This window comes from Coffea arabica, chromosome 8e (genome assembly GCF_036785885.1).
Source record: "Coffea arabica cultivar ET-39 chromosome 8e, Coffea Arabica ET-39 HiFi, whole genome shotgun sequence".
NCBI classification, from domain to species: Eukaryota; Viridiplantae; Streptophyta; class Magnoliopsida; order Gentianales; family Rubiaceae; genus Coffea; species Coffea arabica.
This window is the reverse complement of record NC_092324.1, coordinates 4,933,886-4,958,399: the sequence shown is the minus strand read 5'-3', so window position 1 is coordinate 4,958,399 and position 24,514 is coordinate 4,933,886. Positions and strand designations below refer to the sequence as shown.

Genomic DNA, 24,514 nt, shown 5'->3' with positions numbered 1-24,514 from the left:
ATTTGATGTTTCTAAAACACTTTACAAGAAAAATAAGGTAGTATAATTAAGTACCAATATATGCAATTTACAATTTAATGCTTATTCAACAAGTTTAGAACCAAATTGGAGGGCTTATTTTATAAGTAATACAAGAATTTAGGGCTGTAGCTATAAGTTCTAAAATATTTTTAGGTATAATAATAGTTTTCTAGTACTCTAGGGGTCAAATCATAAAATTTATAAAATGTTTCTTGGTGAATTTTTTACTTTCTTTTTTTTTTTAATATTTTATCCCTTTTTGAGAGAGATTTGTGGAAAGATATGTGAAGAGATTTGAGAGTAGTTAAAAGAAAGAATCAAAAAAGGAAAACAAAAAAGGTAAAAAAAGGAAAAGATGGAAAAAAAACCCAATTTCAAGCGATTCTTCCGGTTTCTAGTCAAACCCGATTTTTGACCGGGTTTGATCAAGTTTTTGTTTGATGATTTTTTAGGACAACTCGGAACATATGCTTAGTCGGTTTCTCGTTTAACCGGTTGAACCAATCAATCCAGTCCGAGTTTCAAAACACAGTGATCAAGGAAGACTTTTAGAATTTTTCCTATTATCAGATTCAAGATTCGAATCTGACAATTGAGGACGGAAGAAGTGTGGGGAGGGGTGGGTGGATTAATAATAGTAAAAAAAATGAGCAAAATAGACCAATCCAAAAAGCTTCTTTTTTCCCTGTTCAAGAATAGAATATTGGAAATGCATTGTTTGGCAAAAGGGGCATGCAGGCACCCCTGTCACAACTTTGGATTCTTGAATGATCATAAAATGCTTAAAGATCATGAAGCTCTTTTTGAAAACCAAATTGGGGAATAACAATGAAGTTTTACAGCTTTAAACTAACAAAAGATAAAAAAGAGTCACTTTAAACTAACAAAAGATGAAAACAGAGCCACAGAAACCGAAACAGGTGTTGAAACTTCTCATTTCCCAGACCAGACATTATGAAACTTTCATATAACAAAATGAGCACAATCTCCTTTCCTGACATAAGTGGTGTTGTTTTACGCTCTTGTTAACATTATGTCACACTTTTGTAGAGTATCTAACTGAAATCTTTATCCATTTTTTGACACATAAAAACTTACTTTTGAGGGTAGTAAATTAATGTCCTTTTTTACACCATATGCAAGTGTTAAAGGATCTCATATCCTTAAGCAGTTCAAACAATATTTGTGATTGCTCTTACCAGTGAATCGCTTTAACAAAATAAAAGGTAATTTTACAATGTCAAATCTTACATTATTATATTATAAGAATGGGGTGTTTCAGTAATTTTGAAGGGTAAGTTAATTAATCATTATCTATGCATCCAAAGTGCATTTAAGAACCATCGATTATCAGGTCAAGAAGTAAGGAGTTTGATATCCCTTAAATTGAATCTTGAGTTTGAGTAACATAAACAAAGAAAACAATGTAGGATGATTCACTCCCAAAAGGAGTTCGGCGGTGCAATCGGGGGCTAATACGGTCACCGAACACCGAAAGGTTTTCATAAAAAAAAAAAGGTATTTCAATATTCTTTACATTTGGTACTTAACAATAGGTTAAGATGGTTACTGTTACAAAATTTACACTATTCTTACAAATTAGTGTATTATTTTCACTTCTAAACTTCATCATATTTTTATTTTGCATTAGTGCCTTATAGTTATAGTTATGTCTAGTAATTTTAATTTCTTAATATTAAAAAAAACTAAAAGTTCACCCATGTAAGAAATTTTGCAGATTATCACAGCAGCTAAGATTACAAACTAAAAAGTTATCCAAATTATAGTTTATAAACACTTCATTCCTGTATTTCACGAGGGTGTGCCCTAATTTTGTATGTTGAAATTAGAGTCATGGTACTCATTCTATTAGTTATTCCGTTTGTTTTACTTCACTACAAAATATTACTACTACAATCTTTCCTTTTACAATAAGGGTATCATGACAAAAAATTCATAAAAATTAATGAAAAGAATTACTATTTCTCCTTATAGGAGTAATTTCTTCCAATAAGAAATTTACCAAAAGAATGTACTATTTTCTTGGTATAGGAGAGTTGTGGATCACCATTTTCTTAGGAAAAGTTCTTGTGGTTACTCATTTTACACGCAAAATTAGATTTGGAAATTAGTACTCTCCAAAAAAAAGAAATAAAGAAACCTCATTTCTATAAGTATTTCTGCTACAATTAAAAAGGTTTGTACTTTGTAATTTGTATTAAGAGTTCTTGAATAGAAAAAGTAGAAAGAAATATTAATCAAGTAAATAATCCCATTATGCTGCCAAAAAACCCAAAAAAGAAAAGTTACAAAAAAATTTTTTTTTTTAGCTTCTTTACTATATCATTATTTTTGGCAACAATTGTCATGGCGATCTTTTTGGCATGATTGCGGTGCCAATAATAAACTATTTTCCGTCGAAAACTGAAACTGTATAAAGGAAGAAAGGGAACAAAAAGAGGAGAGAAGCCTCTCCAACAAAACAAGAAACCAACAAGAAAGCCAAGGCCAAGCAAGAATAACTGCAGAACAAAACATCCCCCAAAAGGCTCCCACAATTTTCATCTAGTTCTTTCTCAGTTAATTACCAGAACTGAAACCAACCCACTGAATATTAAACAAAACCCACATCAATTAAACGATTACGAAGGGAAACCCAACTTTCCACGTGAAAACGTGAAGAAAAAGGTGCCCATTACAGCAGCAACAGAGCCCCATTAGGCCACTTTCCATAAAAACATTTAAATCCCACTTGCGAGAAAATATTGGAAGGTTCCTTCAAATTGGAAGGTTCCACCTTTTATTCTTCACCTGTCTGTCTCTCTTTTGTTTGTATGTTTTCACCATTAGTATGTTTTTTGTGTGTTGAGTTTTGTGAGAATTGTGATGAGCAATGGCAACTTTGGGGGATATTGCAGTGTCTGCAGCATTTAACATCGTTGGTGCTTTTGCATTCTTGTTGGCTTTTGCTTTGTTGAGACTTCAGCCAATCAATGACAGAATTTACTTTCCCAAATGGTACATTTCTGGGAAGAGGAGCAGTCCAATGCATGCTGGTGGGAGTTTTGTTGGGAAATTTGTGAATCTCAATTTCAAGACTTACTTCACTTTCCTTAACTGGATGCCTCAAGCTCTGAAGATGAGTGAGGCTGAGATTATTGACCATGCTGGTCTTGATTCTGCTGTTTTCTTGAGGATTTATCTTCTGGGGTACTGTCAAAAACTCTCCTTTTTCTGTAGTTTAAGATAATTTGACGGTTTTTGCCTTCTGGGTGCCTCTTATTGTTCACAAATTTCGGTCTTTCTCTTGGATGCTGCAATAGTTTAACTGGTTAGTGCATGGAAAAGTTGAATATTGAACTCTTAAATTTGATTGTCTTGTTTTTGCGTTTTTGTCTAGTCATTGCGTTGTTTGTACCTTTTTTATGAGAGCTTAACATTACGGGGCTGCAAATTTATAGATTTTGCCAAGTTTTAAGTTAGGTGACTAAAATTGCTGTTTTCTTGGCTTCTGGTTTAAGTTTTTTTTTTTCCTTTTTATTTGGCTTTGGTGGCGAATAAATTTGGGCTTGTCAAGTTTAAAATACAAGAAAAGAAGAAAATTTTGATACTTGTTACTGTCTTGTGAAAGGTATTTACTTGTTTTGTAGGTTTATTTGGACAACTTTGATTTCAAATAAAAAAATTTATTTCATAAATTTCAACCATCTTTTTATCTTTTCAATCACTTTTTTATCTCACATACATCACATCATAAAAAATGCTACAGTAATTATTTTAAATAAATCATCCAAATAAACTCTTATCCAAACAAACTTAGATTGACTTTTCAATCCTGACTAGTTCTCAGAAAAATGTTCGGGGTTGGTAAATTCTGTCTTTGTCCAGATTTTTAGATTTTGGCGAGAAAGAACTGATTTTGACTTATACTTTGTTTCGTTTTTCTTGGATTTTTTTAGTGTCGTCTGATGGCTCTCTCCCTCTCTCTTGCCCTTTGGCCTTTGCATTTTTTCTTTCTAGCAGTGTAGCTGTCGTTGCTCGCCTCACCTTGGTTTCTCGAAGTAAATTTCAGTTTTCCAAGTAGTGATTCCCATTTGTGGGCAGTTCTGCAAATGGTCTGGGTTATCAAAGTAGGTTAATGTTCTTGAATGGTCTCTAAGACTCCAGAAGTGGGCATTAGATGTAGAGTGCAGATAGAGCAATATTACATGGATCGGTAGAGGTATTGAAGATAATTTGCTTTCTGTTTTCAAATCAACATACCATGCAACCACAGGGAATACGAGATGCCAGGGAACTCAGTAGTTTAGGTATGACTACTTGTCTCATCAAAAGTACGTTTTATAAGCAAATAATGGAAAGGCTGTTGAGAAAAGCCTGGACTATGGACTAGATATATAGTTTAAATCCATACACTACAATTTGCTGTAATGAAGATTATGCAGTTGTCCTTGAAAATCTCACACCCTTTGTTAGACATTAGAAGAATGAGTTATACATCCCCCTTCACTTAGATTTCTGAGGATCTCACAATTAAGATTGAGGAAAGTGAAAGGACGATGTCGGATTTTCCATTTGTTCCTTTCAAAGAAAGGATAAAACTGGATTTTTTGGAGTTGGTATTCAAGTAAAACCAATTTCGGTTTTTATCAATCATTAGCAGATAAGTTGTGATTAATTTTTCCTTAGTGCTTAAAGTATTTTAATTCTTTGCCCATGATCATCTGGTTGATAAACTTTGTTCAATTTGTGGAGGGCAGACATTTGGACAAGTCCAGGATGTCATATGTGCCTACAGCAATGTTGATTTTGCTGAAACACAGTTTCATTTCTCCAGGCAAAATTTTTTGTCAAAATACTCATTAATCACTCTGGATAAATGTACCTTGCAATGCCTGCTCTATTCTGCCCAAGTTGGATTTTGATGAACTGGACAAATTCTTTCCAAGTGTTTGATCATATAACCGTCACCTAGAGTGCAGCCATTCTCCTCTGCCAATGGTAGCTAGCTTTAAAGACCTGAAAACATTAACCATCATTGTCATGAAGAAGTTCTTGTCCTGTCTTGGTAAGCCTCTACTGTTTTTGCTTCTGAGACCATGATTTTGATTCTTTTCATGAAATTGGAAAATTACGGGTTTAATTTTCGTATTAATTTGATGCAAGAATTGTCTTTGTAGTTGCGAATTTTGTTGCCTATAGAAATACAAAGAAAGGCAGTCTGAATTAAGGAACCATAAATAGCAGTTTTAGCATGCTAACTGGGATAATGAAATAGATCTACAAAGTCAGTATGTGCTCTTATATGATCTTGCCTTAGCAGGATTCTTCTATCATATGGATTTGATCACTGACCCTGCAGTGCTCCTTTCTCTGTTGTTATTTAGGGATGATCCTTTAGTAGATAATGAGCATGTGGAAATCGGTTATCTCCCTGCCTTATGCATCTAGTACAATTCCATAAGAGATGTTTCCGTGTTGAGTAATATAAGAGGTACAAGTGACACAAGCCATGAGATTAGACTAAGAATAATCGGGAAATGGAAATGGCTGAAGGCCATGTTTTGAGAAATCTCAATTTACATATTGCTTTATAGCTTCAGATTGACTTTACCATATTAAATAGCTTTGTAATTGATAGCTATGGAAATCTTTTGAACCATAAAGTGAAAAAGAATCTGTCTTCAAAACACCATCTTCTGTCATTCCGGAATTTCTGGGTCTATTCTTAAGCTGGTAGTGTTACTGACTTTGAAACTTTTGGTTCATTACCTTTAGTATTACCATAGTCTGTTATGGAGTGCAACTTTCATATTAGTCTGACCCACCATAATCATCTGGAATGATTCTATCTTTTCCAAACAAATTTTGCCTGGGATGTAGCTAAACTACCACATGTCAACTGTTCAATTGCCTTCCTTCCACAAGTCTGTTTTTGATTTATTGCGGTCTTTTCTAAGAGATTGCTGACTCTATTTAAAGCTTTGGCCTTGTGGTGCTTGGATTCTCTCAGCCCAAAAAGCTGGATGGAAGAATACTACTTTGTCACATTTCTGATCCCAAATAAAGGACAGTCTTACTTGTTTGCCAAGGCTTCAGCTTGTGCAATTGACCAATTCCCAATCTCCCTTGACAATGTTATTCATCTCTAGGCAAACTGCTTGTGCCTATTCATACCATATTGCTTCCAAGGCTCCCATTGGTATCTGATTTGCCTACTATAGGCAGTCTTTGATTAACTGGCTGCTCAGATATACTCTTATGCAATTTACGCCCTGGAATGCTGATTCATATCCTTTCACATATTACAAAAATCCGCGTAGGGTTTTCATTGGGCTTGGTAGAGAGTTTTAAGATACTTTCATATCTCCTTTTCCTATGTGCCAACCAAAAGCAAAATTGAGTTCAATCCACCTCTTAGCCCTCATCCTCTTCGCCCCATAATTCTTTTAGCTTTTTCTTTCTGCTATTTTTTCTTGTCCTTCTTCTCTCAATATATCATGACTGGTACAAAGAAAATTGGTAACATCAGTTTGTGTAAGGCATGATGTGACTCTGTCCTTTTACTTTGAAGACAATGAAATTTGCATGCTAAATTAAGGCCCTTCTTAAGGAGTTTATTCCCTTTCCTTTTTCTTTCGTGTTAAAACTCTTATTATGAGTTAACAGATGTCTCTTTTGCATAATTTGATATTTATTGAAGTTTAAGATAATAACCTTTGTTATCTTTAACAGTTTAAAGATTTTTGTCCCAATGGCTGCTGTAGCACTCGTGGTTCTCATTCCAGTGAATGTATCGGATGGGACATTATATTCCCTCAACAAAGATTTGGTCATTAGCAACATTGATAAGCTTTCAATATCAAATGTTCATTCCAAATCGATTAAGTAAGTATTTTCCTTTTTTTTTTCAGCTTTGCCACATCTGATATCCTCTTGTTAGACAATTAAGAAAATTATGGGCAGAAGACTTCAATAATTCATTGTTAGCATCCCTTAGTTGCAGCTCAGTCTTATTAATCTGAATAACCTGCCATCCAATTCTGATAGAATGTATAAAGGATTATTTTTCACTTATTTTTAAGGCATGCTTCTTTTTTAAAATAATAAATCATACAAAGACATGGTAAGAAGTTTAGACATTTATTTAACTAGATAGTCCACACTGTACGGGAATTTTCGACCTTTTTTTGAAAAATCCTGTTTTCTTTTACGAATAATTGCCAAAAGTTCCATTTTCTGACAAACCACCCATTTATACTCTTAATTATAAAAAAGACCAACTTTCCTTATAGCAAGAACTAAGAAGATCCTATCCAGCCTAATAAAAAAAAATCTATGGGATAAACATCAATTAACTGCTAATAGACAATTATTGTGGTTCCTCCGGACATCCATTGCCACGGATTTCTACTTTTGAAGGAATCTGCTAAAAGAAACTGTATTCAGATTTTAAATTGTCAAAATTGGATGGATGTATAATTACTAAAGGAATGTAATTGTTGTTAGATTGTTTTAACAAATCATACTGAGTAATATGCTTCTTTCCTTGTATCATATAATGCTATAGAGGTTTCCCACCCATGCAGAATTTAAGGAACTTAGGTGAAATGTTCGATTCTAGTTTTTTTTCTTCTTTTTGTTGACAGATTTTTATAGGAAAAGAGTGGCAAGAGCAAAGCTTCCTTACCCCAAGTTAATTGATACCTCTATATATGCTTTTTGACTTTGGTTTAGGTTGGTGAATAATAGCTGTTTGTGCATGGATATAAGAATTTATGTGGTATAATGTTAGTTATAACTCTTTTTCTGTGATCAAATCCCAGGTTTTTTTTCCACATATCAATGCAATACCTGTTCACATTTTGGACGTGTTACTTGCTGTACAAGGAATATAGCCGGGTAGCATCAATGAGGTTAAGATTTTTGGCTTCACAAGGTAGAAGGGCTGAGCAATTCACAGTGAGTTGAACTTCGTTTCTTTGCCATTTCATGATTGACTTCGTATTTCTTTTCTTTTTCCAAGTCTTATCTACTTTCCTTTAGATGTGTGAAGCTGTTTACAAGAAAGTTAATGCACGATTAGAAATGAACAAGTACTTCAATGAGTGGACTGTAGCATATGACCAAAGGCTCCTTTAACCATGCAAATATTTTGGAATCTATTGGCACATTACTGTCACATGCTGTTAGAGATGTAATGTGCTTGTTACAATTCAATTGTTGGTGCATTATCACCCCTCTGGAGACTGGATGGGGTTTTCTTTGATACCAACTGTATTGACCCAAAATTGTACACTATTTTTAGCAACTTGTTGGGCCCTCAATTGCATGTAACAAAAGCATCATATTTAGTTCAAACTGTTCCGATATGATGTGGGACAACCATTAAAAAATAACACACATACTGTTACTGAATCCTGTAGTACTGGACATACCTGTTTTAGTAGCCCAAGAAAATATGTCACATAGCCGTCCATTGTCTATTTTGATTAACTAGGTGACTGGTTTTAGGAAGAGGAAGCATTTTCTGTATTACTTTTGCAAGTAAAATGACAGAAGTGATTATCTCAGATTTTCTAGTCTAACTTCCTCCTTGTATTTTCGTTTGCATAAATTTGATTTCATTTGTTTTGATTACATTCTTTTTGATGTACATATTTCAGGTTCTTGTTAGGAATATACCACATGTTTCTGGTCGCTCCACATCAGATAGCGTCGAGAGCTTCTTCAGGAAAAACCACCCAGAACATTATCTGTGTCATCAGGTAATATGGTGTTTTCAATGCTTTCACGCTTTCAGAGAGATGCCTTATTTTTAAATGGTAATTCCATCAAATGCTCTCCAACTATCTGCTTCTATTTGAAGTTTGCATATCATATGTTCAAGAGTATTATTTTGGTATTGAATGAATTGTACATTGTACTGATTATCTTTCTTCAGGCTGTCTATAATGCTAACAAGTTTGCAAGACTTGTCCAAAAGAGAGATAGACTTCAAAACTGGTTGGACTATAACCAGCTGAAGTTTGAAAGAAACCCAGAAAAGAGACCGAGAAGAAAGGTTGATGCTTTACTGGGTTGAAATAAGACTAGTCAGATATCAATGGCACATGCTATGCAGAATGTTTTGTTAATAGTTTCTTGTGTTCCTCCTAAGCAGAATTGTTTCCTTGGACTTTGGGGAGAAAAAAATGACTCCATTGACTTCTATAAGCATCAAATAAAGGAGCTTGATAAAAAAGTAAGCTGTAGTTACCTTCAACCAAATCTTGAAAAACAATTATCATTATAATATTTTATTTGTCTTTTTCCTTTATATTACAGTAGCCACCTCCAAATGAAGATTAGTTGCTTACTTGTTTAGAACATCATTTTTTGCAAACAACTATCCCTAATCTCAGTATCGCTTATTAGTTGACAATGGAGCGTCAGAAAGTTCTCAAGGATCCAAAAGCTATCATGCCTGCTGCCTTTGTATCATTCAATTCGAGATGGGGTGCAGCTGTTTGTGCACAGACACAACAAAGCAAGAACCCAACACTGTGGTTAACAAAATGGGCTCCTGAACCCCGGGATATATACTGGGAAAATCTTGCAATCCCCTTTGTTTCTCTAACTATTCGTAGATTCATAATATCAGTAGCAGTCTTTGCTTTGATCTTCTTTTACATGATACCAATAGCATTTGTGCAATCCTTGGCGAACTTGGAGGGTTTGGAGAAGGTCGCTCCATTCCTTACGCCGGTGACCGAACTGTAAGCACAGTTTACTCAATTTTCTCATTTTGTAACTTGTATGATCTTTTTTGGTAAAGCTGGTTTCAAAATACGTAATCAATTGCGAATAAAAATGCGATTTATTGCACAGTAAATTGATTTTAGTTCATATGAATAATATGTTTTTCAGTTTTAATCTACATCCTGATATGTCTCTTACATATATCTCGCTCTATTTCCTTCTCTCTTATTTTTTTCCCAACAATATTTTCTGCTGGAATTTGTTTTTAACTGTATTGTGCTGTTAAATATGTTGCATTTCTAGTTGGAAAAGCATACCTCATACATGCACAAAGTAAAAAGAAAGAATTGGTAAGATGGCAAGGATGGAACTTACTGGATGTTATCATGGGTTAGTGGTTTAATCCTTGGCAGATCTTTTTTTGTCGAAAAAAAAAAACATTTTAATGAGGGCAGAAATGAGAATCTAAAAAATGACACAAATCGTAGAACCAAAGCCCTTGTATTGTGATACGACTTGCATATCAACAACATTACATGTACCTTTAGATTTGTCATTTCTTTGCAGTTGTTCCTTTTATAGTTCATTCTTGATGGAAGTTGACATATCTTTCATAAAGGGATGTATCATTTTGTATCCCTTCATACATTTTGTTGATTCTTGGGTACTTTTATCTCTAAAATTTGCTCTAAAACTTGTCTGCAAATTTTTTTAAACATTCAATAATCCTGTTTAGAGGCAGCTTTCATTTCTAAAAGTTTGGTCTTCTTCTAATCTTATTTATGGTGTCCAAGAATATCACGCAGAGCATTGGATGATGGAGTGCCTGGGCTAAAAAGTTGACCTTCTGTGCTGATTCATTGGTTGTCTTTTTTTCCCATGTATTATCAATTTCGTTTTATGGTACTAAAAACTTCTTTATTATTCTTAAAAAAACATATTTACTGTCGCTTGCTCTTAGACAATGCCCAGCCATATTTTAGTCCTCTTGGTGTATGCGTCTTTATTTCAACAAATAAAGTTCTGGAAATGTTGTGCAGGAAATTTATCAAGTCTTTCCTTCAGGGTTTCCTTCCTGGTCTGGCACTTAAAATCTTCTTGTTTGCTCTTCCAAGAGCATTGATGATAATGTCAAAAGTTGAGGGATATGTAGCCAAATCAACATTAGAAAGGAAAGCAGCAGCCAAGTATTATTACTTTATGTTGGTTAATGTGTTCTTGGGAAGCATAATTGCAGGAACAGCTTTTCAGCAACTTCGTGCATTCCTTCACGAATCAGCTACACAGTAATCCGCTATCCATTCTGTGGCTTTCTTTTGTGATTCTTTATTTCTTTTTCAAGTATGAGGATCAAATAGATTTTTTTAGTTTAGAGTTTCCTACATGATCAAATAGATTTTTTTTTTTTTCCAATGGCCAGACGTGATATCTCACAACTAATGCTTTTTATACCTTGCTCCGATTATTCTTATTTGCACAACTAGATTGGTGTCATGCATGGAATCACTTGCTTTTAGGCTTGTTGCATTTGGTACTTTAACATCTTGATATTAGTTTTATTTTGACATCCATTTCTGGTGGTTGATTTGTTTTTATGAACCTTGGTATTGGTCCGGCTTATCACCTAACTTGACTCACCTTATTTGTTAATCTTATTCTGTTTGTTTCTTAAAAAGTATTAACGTCTATTGCTACAATCAGCTATGACCTCTGAATATGGTTTTGGTATCATCAATTTTGCGAGTCACAAAGCAAGAGAAACTTAGTTCTCATGTATATAGAGGACATTCAGTGATTTTATCCTTGGGGTGTTCATCCCATTTTTATGAACTTATAGAGTAGAAAATTTACTGGTTGCTTCCTCTCAAGTATGGTTATCGTTCTACTCTCAACATAGTATAGCTGTTCAAGTGGTCAATAATCTTCTGTTATGACTTCACAAAACTATTGCATACCCAAATTAGCCTCTATGGCTTGTTGTAATATGCCCATGTGTAGAATGCTCGAGTCATATTGTCCAGATGAATGTTTAAACAGTTAAGATCATGTGTGAGTATCAGTGAGATTTGACACATCTCTATCATAGCAATTGTGATTGAAGAATTTACTGGAAGTATATAGTATCTATTTGCATCAGCAGCTTCTGGTCTTAATTCTACTTTTTATGGCTGGGGATTACTTCAGAAAGAAGGAGCATTGCATGCAAAATTAGGATGAAAATTGGGAAACTTATGCTGTTGTGTGATACAATTACGATTGTGAGATTACCTACAGATTTCATATTTGTGGACTAGTCTTCCTAAAATTGTATGGTCAATTTTCACTGTTTCAAATTTGGATTATGACAATGCTGGGGCCTTCTGACAGGATTCCAAGAACCATTGGTGTGTCAATACCGATGAAGGCTACCTTTTTCATCACCTACATAATGGTTGATGGTTGGGCTGGCATTGCTAGTGAGATTTTAAGGTTGAAGCCTTTAGTCAAATTTCACCTTAAGAACATGCTCATTGTCAAAACTGAAAGAGACAGAGTGAAGGCGATGGACCCTGGGAGTGTAGATTTTCCTGAGACACTTCCAAGTCTTCAACTATACTTCTTGCTCGGACTGGTGTATGCTGTGGTCACTCCAATACTTCTTCCTTTTATATTGGTATTCTTTGCCTTTGCGTACTTCGTCTATCGTCATCAGGTTAGCATGCATAATTGATATGGTCTGGTTATTTTCCGCTTTCTCATTTGCATCCGTTTCCTCTGGAATGAAATCTCATGGAGCCTGGCTATGATGAATTAATTTATGCTGGAGACATAGGAAGAACAATAGTTGCTGAAAAGAGTTTTAGACTTTAAAGTGAATGGGGGCAATTGTAAATCACATTATGCCTTTTGAGATTTCAACTGATCCTTAAGCTGGACATGGATGAAACAAGGGCAATGCATACTGAATATCAAATATGTGTTAACTTTTATATTCTGAACAATATAGAAAATTGCTAATCGAAATATGGTTTTAAAGTGAAGAATTTAATATATAATGTGAATTTAGGTTGTTTTCTCATTGGTTGTGATTGAGATAAAAATGCTTTCAAACTCTATTGGTTCATCGGTTGTGATTGATGTAAAAATGCTTTCAAACTCTATTAGTTACAACATACTCTTTTTGTGTTGTAGTTGAATTTCTGAAATTAGAACTCCTCTAGAATTATTTAGAACTCCTCTAGAATTAAAATCTATAGCTAAATGGCATCAGAATATTTTTAGCAGCAAATTTACATTTTATTCTTCTCTGCTACATCACGCAGGTAATCAATGTGTACAACCAAGAATATGAGAGTGCTGGTGCCTTTTGGCCACATGTTCATAGGTGTATCATTTGGAGCTTATTGATTTCTCAACTTCTTTTGATGGGTCTACTGAGCACCAAAGAGGCTTTAAGCTCTACTCCTTTGATCATTGTGTTACCTATATTGACATTAGCCTTCCACAATTACTGTAAGAATCGGTTTGAACCTGCATTCAGAAAGTATCCACTGGAGGTGAGCTCCATGTCTGATGGTTTCTATAGTACTTTGACTAGGACCTTTCATGTTGATGCCATATACCTGGTCTATGCTTCATAGTATCTGTGATTGTCTTAACTTCATGTACATTTCTGGCGCTGCATGCAGAAATGTGGTAGTCAACTGATTGAAACTCCATTTTGTTCTTATTACTTGCTTTTTCACATTTTTTTTTATTTAGAGTGGATAATTTTGTTCTGATTTCAACTTTCTGTTCTGTGCATTATCCTGCTTGTGGTGAGAACAAATCATCACTGCATTCAATAAATGACACTAATTCTTACTCTAATTTCTGAGATCTTGTTGGAACACGTGCCTTCTGTCATCAAACTCTTTCATGGTATTTTGCATCTGATGGAATTATTGTATCCCGAGTTTGTTGTTGAAAGCCAAATTATGTGCAGAATACGATTATGGTTGTTTGGTGTTCCCCTATGTCCCAAGATATAGCTCACATTTTCTGCTGTTCTATCACTGGCTTGATTAGCTTCACAAAACTCATGCTCCTTGGATGCAGAAATCTGTTGCATGCAGTTTGTTGTCTTTATTTGAGTTTGCTCAGGGGCAGAACTGTCGTGCATTTATTGTCTTGTTTTGAAAACGTTGGTTGCTTAATGTACTAATAAAAGCATTCTTTTTAATCACTAGGAAGCGATGGATAAGGATTTAGAAGATCGCCCCTCTGAATCTGACGTCAAGTTAAAGTCTTTCTTGGCGGATGCTTACTTGCATCCTATATTCCGCTCTTTTGAAGAAGTTGAATCAGTGGAGGTTAGAGTTGACAAACGCCGCGCTCATAGTCCGAGTCCATCAAGAAGCAGTTCTTCCTCTTCAGACGACGACAGCCATCATCTTGAAGATGAGCCATCTCAAGAGGAAGATGAGCCATCTCAAGAGGAAGCAGTTCTTCCTCTTCACTATGAATATGAACCGCCTAGTGATGCGTATCACTACGTAGCTGAGGTATTGAGTAATGTTTACGAGTATGGAACAGAGCCGTACCATAATTAATATCACTATTGAGACTAATTTTCTTGGTATGATTAGTTTAAGTTGCTTGCACAGCCTAACCACCATAGCAGCTAGTTTCAAAAGGTTAATATGAGCTAACCCAATGTAAACTGGATTCTGATGTTTTGTCCATTGTTCTGATTGGTGTGAGCTAAGAATTTGAGTGAGAAGCTATGCGATCTTTATCATGCCCTTTTTTTTTTCTCTTCATTCCTTTGCCTGTTGATGTTGATGTTTTTCATGTTGTTTGATCTTTTTTCTTATTGTTTTCCCTCAATTTCGATTTTAAAGAGCAGGATACACAAAATTTATTTGAAACTGTAGAGCTATGTAAAAAGTTGAATCCCAAACCAAAAGAGTAACAGCAATGCAACATGCTTTTTAGTCTGGTTAAGGTTACTGATACTCCTGTGGAGCTATATATATCATTGTTGTGCTATATCCAGTTGCAGATGACCAAATGTCAGAAAAATTCCTCCTTGCCAAGAACAAATTCTATTGATTTCTAGGCCCTTTCTGTTTTCTTCCTTGCATCAGTCAAAAGTAGGAAAGTCATAAAAGTCTGGTGGCTTTATGAATTGTGGGTTGTAGCTTTGGGACCAAAAATTAGCGCTAGGCTTGCCGCAGAAGTTGATCTTGGAGCTGCAACTTTGATCAGCCATTCTTGAAGGATTTGGATTTAAATTCAGACCTTTGAAAGGCTAGCTGTCTACTACATTGCAGAAGAGAAATTCAGCCCTGAGATTCAAAGTCTGTATCTCCCAGCCTTACCTGCTGAGGAATTTTGACATGTTCTGGTCTAGTTAATGCATAATTAAGATAATTAAGTTATGATGGGCAATATTATTTTTTTTCCCTTTTGATTATGAGCTGCTGGATGTGGAAGGCAAGTTAATTATTGCATTGTTCAAACCGTCAAAGTCACAACTCACAACTATTGAGTCAAGCATTTGTAGCCTAAGCATCCATGGTTCAGTTTTCCAACACTATAAACACAACCAGGTGCTTGATTGTAGGTGAAAAAATGATTAATCTTTTAAACTAGTCTACTTTCAAAAAACGTTCAAAATCAGGGTATTTCTAAATGATAGATATAAATATGAGAATTCTTATAATCAACGAGGTGAATTATAACTATTTTCTGAGGAACTTTTCTGGTTCTTTGACAGTACAAAAAATTTAAAAAGGATATAGAGTATATATAGAATTCTTAATTAAACCTCTGGTATAAAATACACGTCTAAATGGAGTGCAAGAGCGTTTTGTTGATTTCTTCTGACTCTCCCCAGGGCATTAAAGTAAATTTACACATCAAACTGGTGGGGCTATTTCCTTGCACCAATGGTTCTGCAACTTACCGTTACAAATTCCGCGGCGGTTTGGTTTGGAACACTCAACCTTGCAACAAATTCAAACTACACATTGACGTTCGGGTCCTCCAAGGGGGCAACCATTTTGGCAAAAAACTAGTAGCAACGCTTTATGTTGTCAGTTGGAAAATTTTACTCTAAGTGACATAGGAATTTATATAATAGGCACAAAGTAAATGACGGCTCAAATCTTTAATTTTTTGAATTGTTATATTTGTATTTATCACTTAAACATATTAGTGATTTTCAGTTGTTTTTGTGAACTCATAGTTATTCTTCCCTTAATTTTGAATTAACTTAATACAAAAAAGAGAATTAACTATAATACTGATAGATTAACCAATATTATTGGAGGCTAAATATTTATTGATGAAAAAATCTGGATTGCTGGATCTTTTCTACTTAATTAAATCTGAATATATAGCTCTAGATTTATAGTCATTATAAAAATTTAAATTATCTAAAAGAATTTTATATAAAAAAAAAGAATATCTGCCAAACTTTTGATATGGGAAACATTATCTGATACTATCATATTATAGTGAAAGTATGTAAATAAATTTTTAAAAATTAGTAAATAATTGAACATTTAGAATACATTACTTTTTTAAAGCTAATATGAATGAACATGTAGAATTGTTGTTAGTTTTCATATTTAAATTATTCATATTTGTATAAATTCATAATAAATAAGAAAAGAGACTGTGCTAAGGCACCTGCCTAAATTCTGATTTATATGATAGGCACAAAGTAAATGACGGCTCAAATCTTTAATTTTATGGATTGTTATATTTGTATTTATCACTTAAACATATTAGTGATTTTCAGTTGTTTTTTTTTTTGAACTCATAGTTATTCTTCTTTCATTCCTTATCGTCAATGCTCTTTTCATTTTTTGGTCTACTTAGAGAGCCCGCTTAGATTGCAAACTTTTTCAGTTTTTATAAAAAATATATTGTAGCAATATGATGTAGTCGAGATAAAAAAGGCCATACCAAGGAAATATTCTACAAATTTGTGCCAAAAAACTACGATTTTATTTTCTTTTCATTGTAACATTCGTATATGCTTATATTCATCATTCTTGTTTAGTGTGTGCGAGTGTATATTGGAGGTTCTCTTGTGCGTTTTGGCATCAAATCCCGGTGTTTTGGCATCAAATCTTGTGCGTTTTGTGAGTTTCAACCTCTCTTAAAACGTTGTCTTTTTCGATTTTTTTTTTTTTTTGAAGAAAGTCTTTTCAGTTTGTAAGAATTGGACTCAATATTGTGGAAACGTAGAACTCAAAATTGTGAAAGTGGTTACTTTAATTTTTTTGGTTCAAGTTCGATAGTGTTGAATAAATTGAATGGAAAATTATTGCAAGCAAATGAGCATTCTGTTTTGAAAAAAAAATTGCCGAATGAAATACATCAGTCTCTTTTTAGTAAAGATGGTTTGGTTGAAAATTACATCTATTAACCATTTTTGTGTGATCAGTCTGGTAGTATAGGCACACTTTCTTCTTTCCCTCCTGTTGTCTTGTGCAAAAAATGATAAATGGAAATGTTTTGCTCTAAGCTACGGTCCAACTTCAGTTTCCAAGAAACTGGAATTTTGTTTCTGTACTTGGTGATCTCTCTCTCTCTAAAGTGCACATAATAAGGGGCAGAAATTGGTGACATTTGTCAAAATGAAAGACTAGAGGCTTCCATGATGCTTTTACATGCTATATTTATCTAACTTATCGCCTTGGATTACTATTTTCTGGAGTTTCTATAGAAATATATACGGTAACGATTTAATATATGTGAGGTAAAAAAGTGTTAAGAAATGTATTTACGGAAAATGTAAAAAAATTTTTGGAGAGAAATAGCAATGCAAACAAGGGTTTTCTGGTGAACATTTTTTTTTTAAATTTCTGGCGAACTTGACTGATGTCACCTGTTTTAACTTTTAAGCCCAGAATCATTGAAGAGACAATTTTCTGGCGGATTGTGTTGGCAATATAAAGTAAACTTGAAGCCTGTTCTTGTTTTTGAGAATGAGGTTTTGGTCAGTGGTCATCACTTGAATGAGTGAAAGCAGTGGGTAATCAACATTTTAGCCAAGTGAAACAATTGGAAAAAGAAAAACGTTAAACTTTCCTTGAATTTATTCGTATGTCTTTTTCCATGGTCAACTGTGTAACTTTTCCACGGACAGAAATTAGTGCTTCTATTACAATTTTGATCAAATCACCACTTTATAATAGTCGTAGTTTACATTATTTCATTAAAAATGTATTTTACCAAAAAATTTTGAGAGTTGCACAATAAAGCATTAGTTAATTGCATATGCTTTTGTACCATCTTTAACATTAAGGAAGCCCGTGAGATATCTTGACATTCTTAAGATCAGATCTTCTTTCATCAAAGAAGTCTTTCGCTAAGACAGAAGTAACTTCTACATTATGAAAGAAAATTACACTGCTATTCAGTAATCAAATTCTTTACTTTTTGATTTGTGTCCATGTTTACTAATAACTTGTGCAGCTGATTGCTGAAATTTGGATAACACTGTAATTCAATGACCAAATCTTCAATTAAACTTTGTTATATTTGTAAATGTGAGGTTTCTATTTGTATTTTATTGGTGAGGATGGCAATGGAAAGGGGTTGAAGCAGGAGAAGGATCCCTCGCCCCCTTCCCCATTGTCAAATAACTCCCCCGGTCCTCCGTCCCATCTCTCACCTCGTTTCCCTTGCAGTGTCTCAAGAGAGAAGAAATCAACTTGTCATATTTAACAATTTGCTCATCAACGGAACAATTTTATCATTCATTCTATTTCAAAATATTTAATCAATATATGCTCAAATACTCAACTTTAGACCATTCAACGAATTGCAAATACTAATAACTAAAGAAAATTAGCAACTCATCAATACCATAAAAATGACATTAAAATATCCGACTGAGATGTTATAGGACCAATTAGGCTTGTATATTCTATTTCTCTGTTTACGTTTAGTCTGAATAGATAATATAGTACTATTAGTTTAGTTACTTTATTATATAATAGATTATTATTTATTAGTCATTAGAGATACACAATTATGTTATTAATTATATTATTAAATATAAAGAATTAGATAATAACTAAATTATTATTTTGTGTATATAAATGTATTATATATACATAAATAAATTTAAATATATATAATTTCTTATATGCAGGAGATGGGGCAGGTGTATGTTGCCCGCCCCCGCTCAGCCCCATTTCTATCTCCACAAGCCGGTTGCCACCCTTGTTTATTGGCTTGAGCTTGGACTAAATTTTCCTTTTTATCCTAATAGGCATGTTTTGATCCTTGAAAATTTTATCAAAATAATCTAACTGGTTAATCTTTAGGATAAATTTTTTATACACTAACAACGTATATATTAGCAGATTTAGATACACGCTATATATGGGAAGTTTAATATTCATAGCAGATTTAGATACAGGCTATATATATGCAAAGTTTAATAGTCAAATTCAAATTAAAATAATGTTTTATATATCGTGTGTGCACTGACTGACATTTAGGAAAGTTTAATTAGTTTCTAAAGGACGGGTTCTTTTGTGGGACATTCAGAGGTATAAAAGTAAATTGACAACAACATCCAGCAACTACACATGTTCCTTCGTTGGTGACCCTTCGGTTATAACACCCTCGTAACTGAACAAATCGACAACGTTTAAGAATTCTATCAGTCCTTCGTTCTCTTCAGTTCATCTTCTTGGTTAGTCTCCCTTGGTCTTCTCTCTACTTTTGTATCTTTTCTTTTTTCCCTGCTACTTTGTGGTCTGGTTAAATCCATCACCCAGAAATGTTCTTTAAGTTATGGTAGTATACATTATCACGCAAATCCAGAGCTGTTAAAATGGTCTTCATTGAAGTTGCCTTCTGAAACTTCATGATGAAGAACTGTTTGATGATGCTGCTTAGACAAAATTTATGTCAGTTGCATGTGTAAGTTTCTGTTTGTGCTTTATTGATGACCACATTTGTTCTGTCTGTGATGGTGTAGTACAAAAGGTTTACATTATTTTAGTTCTTTAGAATGAATGGTTAATGAATTAATCAGATTCATGTTGATAGAAACCAGCCAATGGCGATCATGTTTTGAAAAGTGTCAAACTTGGCGATGGCAAAAGGCTTTCTTCGGGCAAAGTTGCGGGTTAGGACTAAACTTTAGGAATAGTGCATTTTCTCAATCAAAAGCTGTTGCAGTGGTTAGTAGTCATTGACTAATGTTCTATGGTAGAATGACAAAACTTATCATGAGATGTGCAATTAAAACTTTTCATTACATATGCACGAAAAATACTCCAAATTTGGAAGCAAAGCTTGAACTTAAATTTTCTGAAGAAGTTTAAGGTTCTTTTTTTTTTCCTGAATCTTTCAGGGGCATTAAGTAAATTGCAACCTAGTGTCATCTATTCCGGTGGACCAATTTTTATCGTTACACCATTCAGACTTTAATCTTTGCCGTTTTTCCTTCGCTAGTGACCCTTGGAACTGGTGTACGACACTTGCTGGTGATGGTGGTTCAACGATTCTATTGGTCCTGTGTTTTCTTCACATCTTCTTCTTCCTGGTTGGTCTCTATTCACTCCACTTTTGCATATTCTTGCTTTTTTGGATATGATTAGCTTTAATGTATTGTCAGTCTCCCAATCCATCACTCTAACAAATGGTTAAAGTTATAGCAGTAGATTTTAACATGAAACTCCAAAGTTGTTGAATAGTTCTTTTAGAAATCCGCTCCTGAAACTCATTAATGACCAACAAGTATTTGATGATACTTATAAATATATTTCGTTACATTATCTAAGCGCAGGCTTTGTTAAATGCTGGCCAACTTTAGCCCTTGGGTTGAATTTGTTCTTAACTAAGCCTTACTTGGACCAAATATAAGTATGTTTATCCCTGGTTTTTAAAGTGCAGAAGTATGCAAACTTGTATTACTGGTGATCCAGAGTGTGTTCGAAGAAGGGCTTCAACAGCCATCAGCATTTCCAGTTCAAAGTGGTAAAAGGAAATCAAACTTCAATATTTTTAGTTTTTGAAATACGTCTATCATGTCATTTTGAAACATATCATTAATTTGGTCCGTCATTCTCCAAAATTAATGTGACAAACATATCTAAAGGATGCACATTGGTCTAAGTTTCTTTGACCCAGAACTTCTAAGAGAAAGATTGATGTCATTTGCTAAATTAAAACCTTAGGCTTTTGTGTTTTTATTTTTTGGAATTTGATTTCAAAACTGTTTTTATCATTATTGGTTGTAGTGGCTTATTTTGCAGTGGTAAAAGGTTCTAAATGTATTAGCAGCAAAACATTTTATTAATTGAACTCTGGAAGTAGCCAGTCAGAGACATATTTTGTATTGTAATACTAGTGCTATCATTGCAAAATTTGCAAAGAATTATGCGTCTAATTATCTCTTTGAGTGTTGCTGCATCCTAATATGCTAAGAATGACTTCTACATTACAGGGAATCATACGCAGGCAATTATATTTCTGCTTTTGCTCCCTTAGTTCAACGAATTTTTATAAACACGAAGGTATGTCCAAATTTTCATCAAATTTAAGCAGGCCAAGTTAATCATTAATATGGTTTTGACTGACAGAACTTGCTGATAATTAATCAAGGCATTTACAATTAGTAAAGGATTTATTAATTTAGAATTCCAGTATAAACAGTGCCTAGATACCTTGCAGTAGATTGTGATTGTGCAACAAAACCTTGTGGTAAATTTTAGTCTCTGGTTTGCCCTATGTTACTTTTCTCGGATACAAAGTACCAAGAAAAAATAAAAGAATAGTGATTTTATCTAATTGGTGATTTTATGGCAGGCAATAATAGTGACATTCTTGTGTTTAGGCTTTTTTTTTTCTTTTTTATTGTAAGTGGGAGGTTTCGAACCTGGAACCCCTCACTTATACTTCTTCTTCTTGTACTACCCAACCTATTTCTCCCCTGTGTTGAGGCTGTTACATGTTTACGAATGTATCTTGAACAATATAGTGTCAATTTCCAGTGGTATAAATGTGAGAAAGAAATCTTGTTCCATCACTAATGATCATTAAGGAAGAGTAGCATGGTTTTAGGCCTAAAGAACTAACAAGCATTGCTTTGATTATGACACTGCGGAAGAATGAGAGGACTAATTGTTCTATGATTTCTCAATCTTGAAGGATTTCCTAATTCAACAATTCATTATTAAGTGCTCTAGGAATTGAAAACATTGAATTCATTTGCTACAGTTCAAGGGTGAATGAGGTAATGATCACAAACACCATGAGGAATATTGAAGTTGGAATTCCAACATTACTGGGGACTAGAATTAACTTACTCGTCTATGCTTCGTTTACCGCTGTCTTTCTCAGGCCATGGCATATACGATTAAAACAGGAAGAATACTTGTTCTAACCCTTCATTGTCCATACTTCATCTATACTACATCTAACCCTTCAAAGTTTAGACCAAATCTTGTTCTAACACTTCATCATCTATACTTCATCTAAAAGAGAAAGAATACTTGTTCTAACCTTGCAAAATTAACCTTTCAAAAGAATACTTGTTCTAACCCTTTTCTAATGATTCCAACTTCTCCTTTACCACCGCTAAAAGAAGAAGAATCATCGGAAAAGGTGCAACGATGAGAAGAAGAATCATCATCGGAACAAAAGGAACAACCTAGCAAGAAGGGTTAGAACAAGAATTTGGAGTTTCAGAAGACAAGAAAGAAACATAAACTCTCATGCTGAACCACAATTTAATCAGGTTAAGAAAATGACCCGTTTTCAAAAGGAAAACATTTCTGTACCTCAATTTGAGAAGGATGGAGGAGGAAAGGAGGAACAATCAAAAGGTTTTCCACATTCTCTCCATATCTGATTTTAGAATCAAGTTTATCACGCTTATCAGAGTTACTTCAAAAGACTCGAAATTTATCTCAAAATGTCCATGAAAATAGAAGATGATGATGAAATGGATTTAGGAAGTAAGAGAAAGGCAAAAGTTAGTGTTAATGAACCAGGGAAAGGAAAGGTAAACCTTCTTGGTGGAGTGAAAAAAGATGTAATTAATTCATCTTCTACAATACATGATTAATTTTAAGCATAATAAAGGGATTGATGCTTGTCTAGGATGACTGTTTTTCATGAGTTTCATAGTTTCGAGATAAATATTTTAGAACTCAGATGTACAAGAAGGTCTCGAAGTTGAGGAGGATAAAAATTCATGGATAAAAATATTTTTGAAGTATTTTTATCCTCAACCTCTAGACCTTCTCATTTATATGAGTTTTAGAATATTTATCTCGAAACTTCAACAAACTCATGAAAAGTAGGCATACCAGAGAAGCATCAATCCCTTTCTCATACTTAAAATTGATCATGCATTGAAGAAGATGAATTACATTTTTTGTATTACTTTACAGAGAAGGCTTGTCTTTCCTTGGTTCATCAACATTAACTTTAGCATTCTTGTTACTTTCCAAATCTTTTTCATCATCTTCATCTATTTTGTGGACACTTTGCAGTAAATTTTGACTCATTTGAAGTAGGCTTGGTAAGAGTGATAAACTCAATTTTGAAATCAGATGTAGGAGAATGTGGAGAAACTTCTAATTGTTCATCTTTTCCTTCTCCATCATCCTCCTTTTTTTCAAATTGAGGTAGAGGGATGGTTTTCTTTTGAAAATAGGTCATTTTTTTTTAACCTAATCAGATTTAACATTCACCAATGGATGAGAATGCTAAGATATAATATACCTTGCCCTGCATCTATATGCTTTGCACCTTCTCGAACGTCATCCGACAAATCTTCTTTGGCAATAGTCTCCTTTGCCTATTTATTTTCTTTCAGAAAAATAGCATAATTGAAGGGGTCTGCCAATTTCCTTATTGCAATCTCATAGGCAATAAACTTCCTAACAACATGAACATAAAATTGTATTAACAAATATTAGGAGTTGGATGCAATAAATTAAACTTGCTAAGAAGACAAGCATTTATGCATTTATCGGATCAATAATGGTGGGTCAATATTTCATTGCCTAACATTGCATAATTTTCAATGTAAAAACTCCACAACTTGTTGCATCTTCCCATCTTAAATTGTGATTTACAAGAAAAAAATGCCCAACGACAATTTCTACAAGAATTTATTCAAAATCTATCTCTACACCGGAATAGAGAAAGACACTGCAATGGTAATCTTACATTCTATCATATTAAAATAAGCTACAATTTCGCTTGTACGTATCATAGATAGCATTATACCAACATAATGTGTTTTTTCATTATTCACAGTTCAACTATATAGACTTCTCTTTTATTTTTTTTACATGATCAATCATCGAAAACCAATGATTGCAATAAATTATAGGGAAAAAAATCTCCAACATCTAATTGAACAAGTAGCAATTGCTAACAGTTATACAATAAATACACAAATATAATTTAACATAATGGCTTCACTTCTAATGTTATAAATGACAAAGTAATGAAAGTGACAAATTATGTACATCTTTCCTGCATTATTCATGAGTTCCTATTGGATTGCTTAATGAAAAATATTAATTTTATACTGTTAAGTTTTATAGATGGATAATTTGACATGTGATACACCTGCAATAAAGTGAATAACAAGCAAGAGTTAGATATAAATTTTGTGAGCCACAAGAAAATAAGGAAAAATATTAGAACTTGCTAAGAGCATAGAATTGATGAAAGAAAATTGCTCATACTCTTTTTGGAATAAATCAAGATACTATACCACAGTCTTAATGTA

General features: G+C 33.8%; 1 protein-coding gene across 7 annotated transcripts; it reads left to right on the top strand.

Annotated features, from left to right (window-relative positions):
* The first annotated feature begins 2,471 nt into the window (after nucleotides 1-2,471).
* Nucleotides 2,472-14,521, top strand: LOC113705067 (CSC1-like protein At1g32090). 7 transcript variants are annotated; one of them, XM_072061599.1, is made up of 12 exons: nucleotides 2,473-2,811; nucleotides 2,940-3,231; nucleotides 6,757-6,909; nucleotides 7,848-7,983; nucleotides 8,688-8,789; nucleotides 8,966-9,085; nucleotides 9,185-9,265; nucleotides 9,439-9,779; nucleotides 10,803-11,048; nucleotides 12,130-12,454; nucleotides 13,065-13,298; nucleotides 13,971-14,521. In XM_072061599.1, the coding sequence occupies exons 2-12, from the start codon at nucleotides 3,068-3,070 to the stop codon at nucleotides 14,331-14,333; spliced, it is 2,265 nt and encodes a 754-aa protein (XP_071917700.1). In that variant the 5' UTR covers nucleotides 2,473-2,811; nucleotides 2,940-3,067; the 3' UTR covers nucleotides 14,334-14,521. The 7 variants fall into 7 exon arrangements, with proteins under 7 accessions (XP_027082746.1, XP_071917700.1, XP_071917702.1 ...); XM_072061601.1 differs by lacking the exon at nucleotides 2,473-2,811 and adding an exon at nucleotides 4,859-5,089 and having other exon boundaries at nucleotides 3,100-3,231; XM_027226947.2 differs by lacking the exons at nucleotides 2,473-2,811; nucleotides 2,940-3,231 and adding exons at nucleotides 3,873-4,331; nucleotides 4,859-5,089.
* Nucleotides 14,522-24,514: the final 9,993 nt, after the last annotated feature.

Bases quoted from the DNA above. Each gene is read 5' to 3' on its own strand.
- LOC113705067 (XM_027226945.2), top strand. From the start codon at position 2,915: ATGGCAACTTTGGGGGATATTGCAGTGTCTGCAGCATTTAACATCGTT. The intron at 9,266-9,438 runs GTAAGCTGTAGT...ATCGCTTATTAG, and splicing joins TAAAGGAGCTTGATAAAAAA to TTGACAATGGAGCGTCAGAA. The intron at 13,299-13,970 runs GTGAGCTCCATG...TTTAATCACTAG, and splicing joins TCAGAAAGTATCCACTGGAG to GAAGCGATGGATAAGGATTT.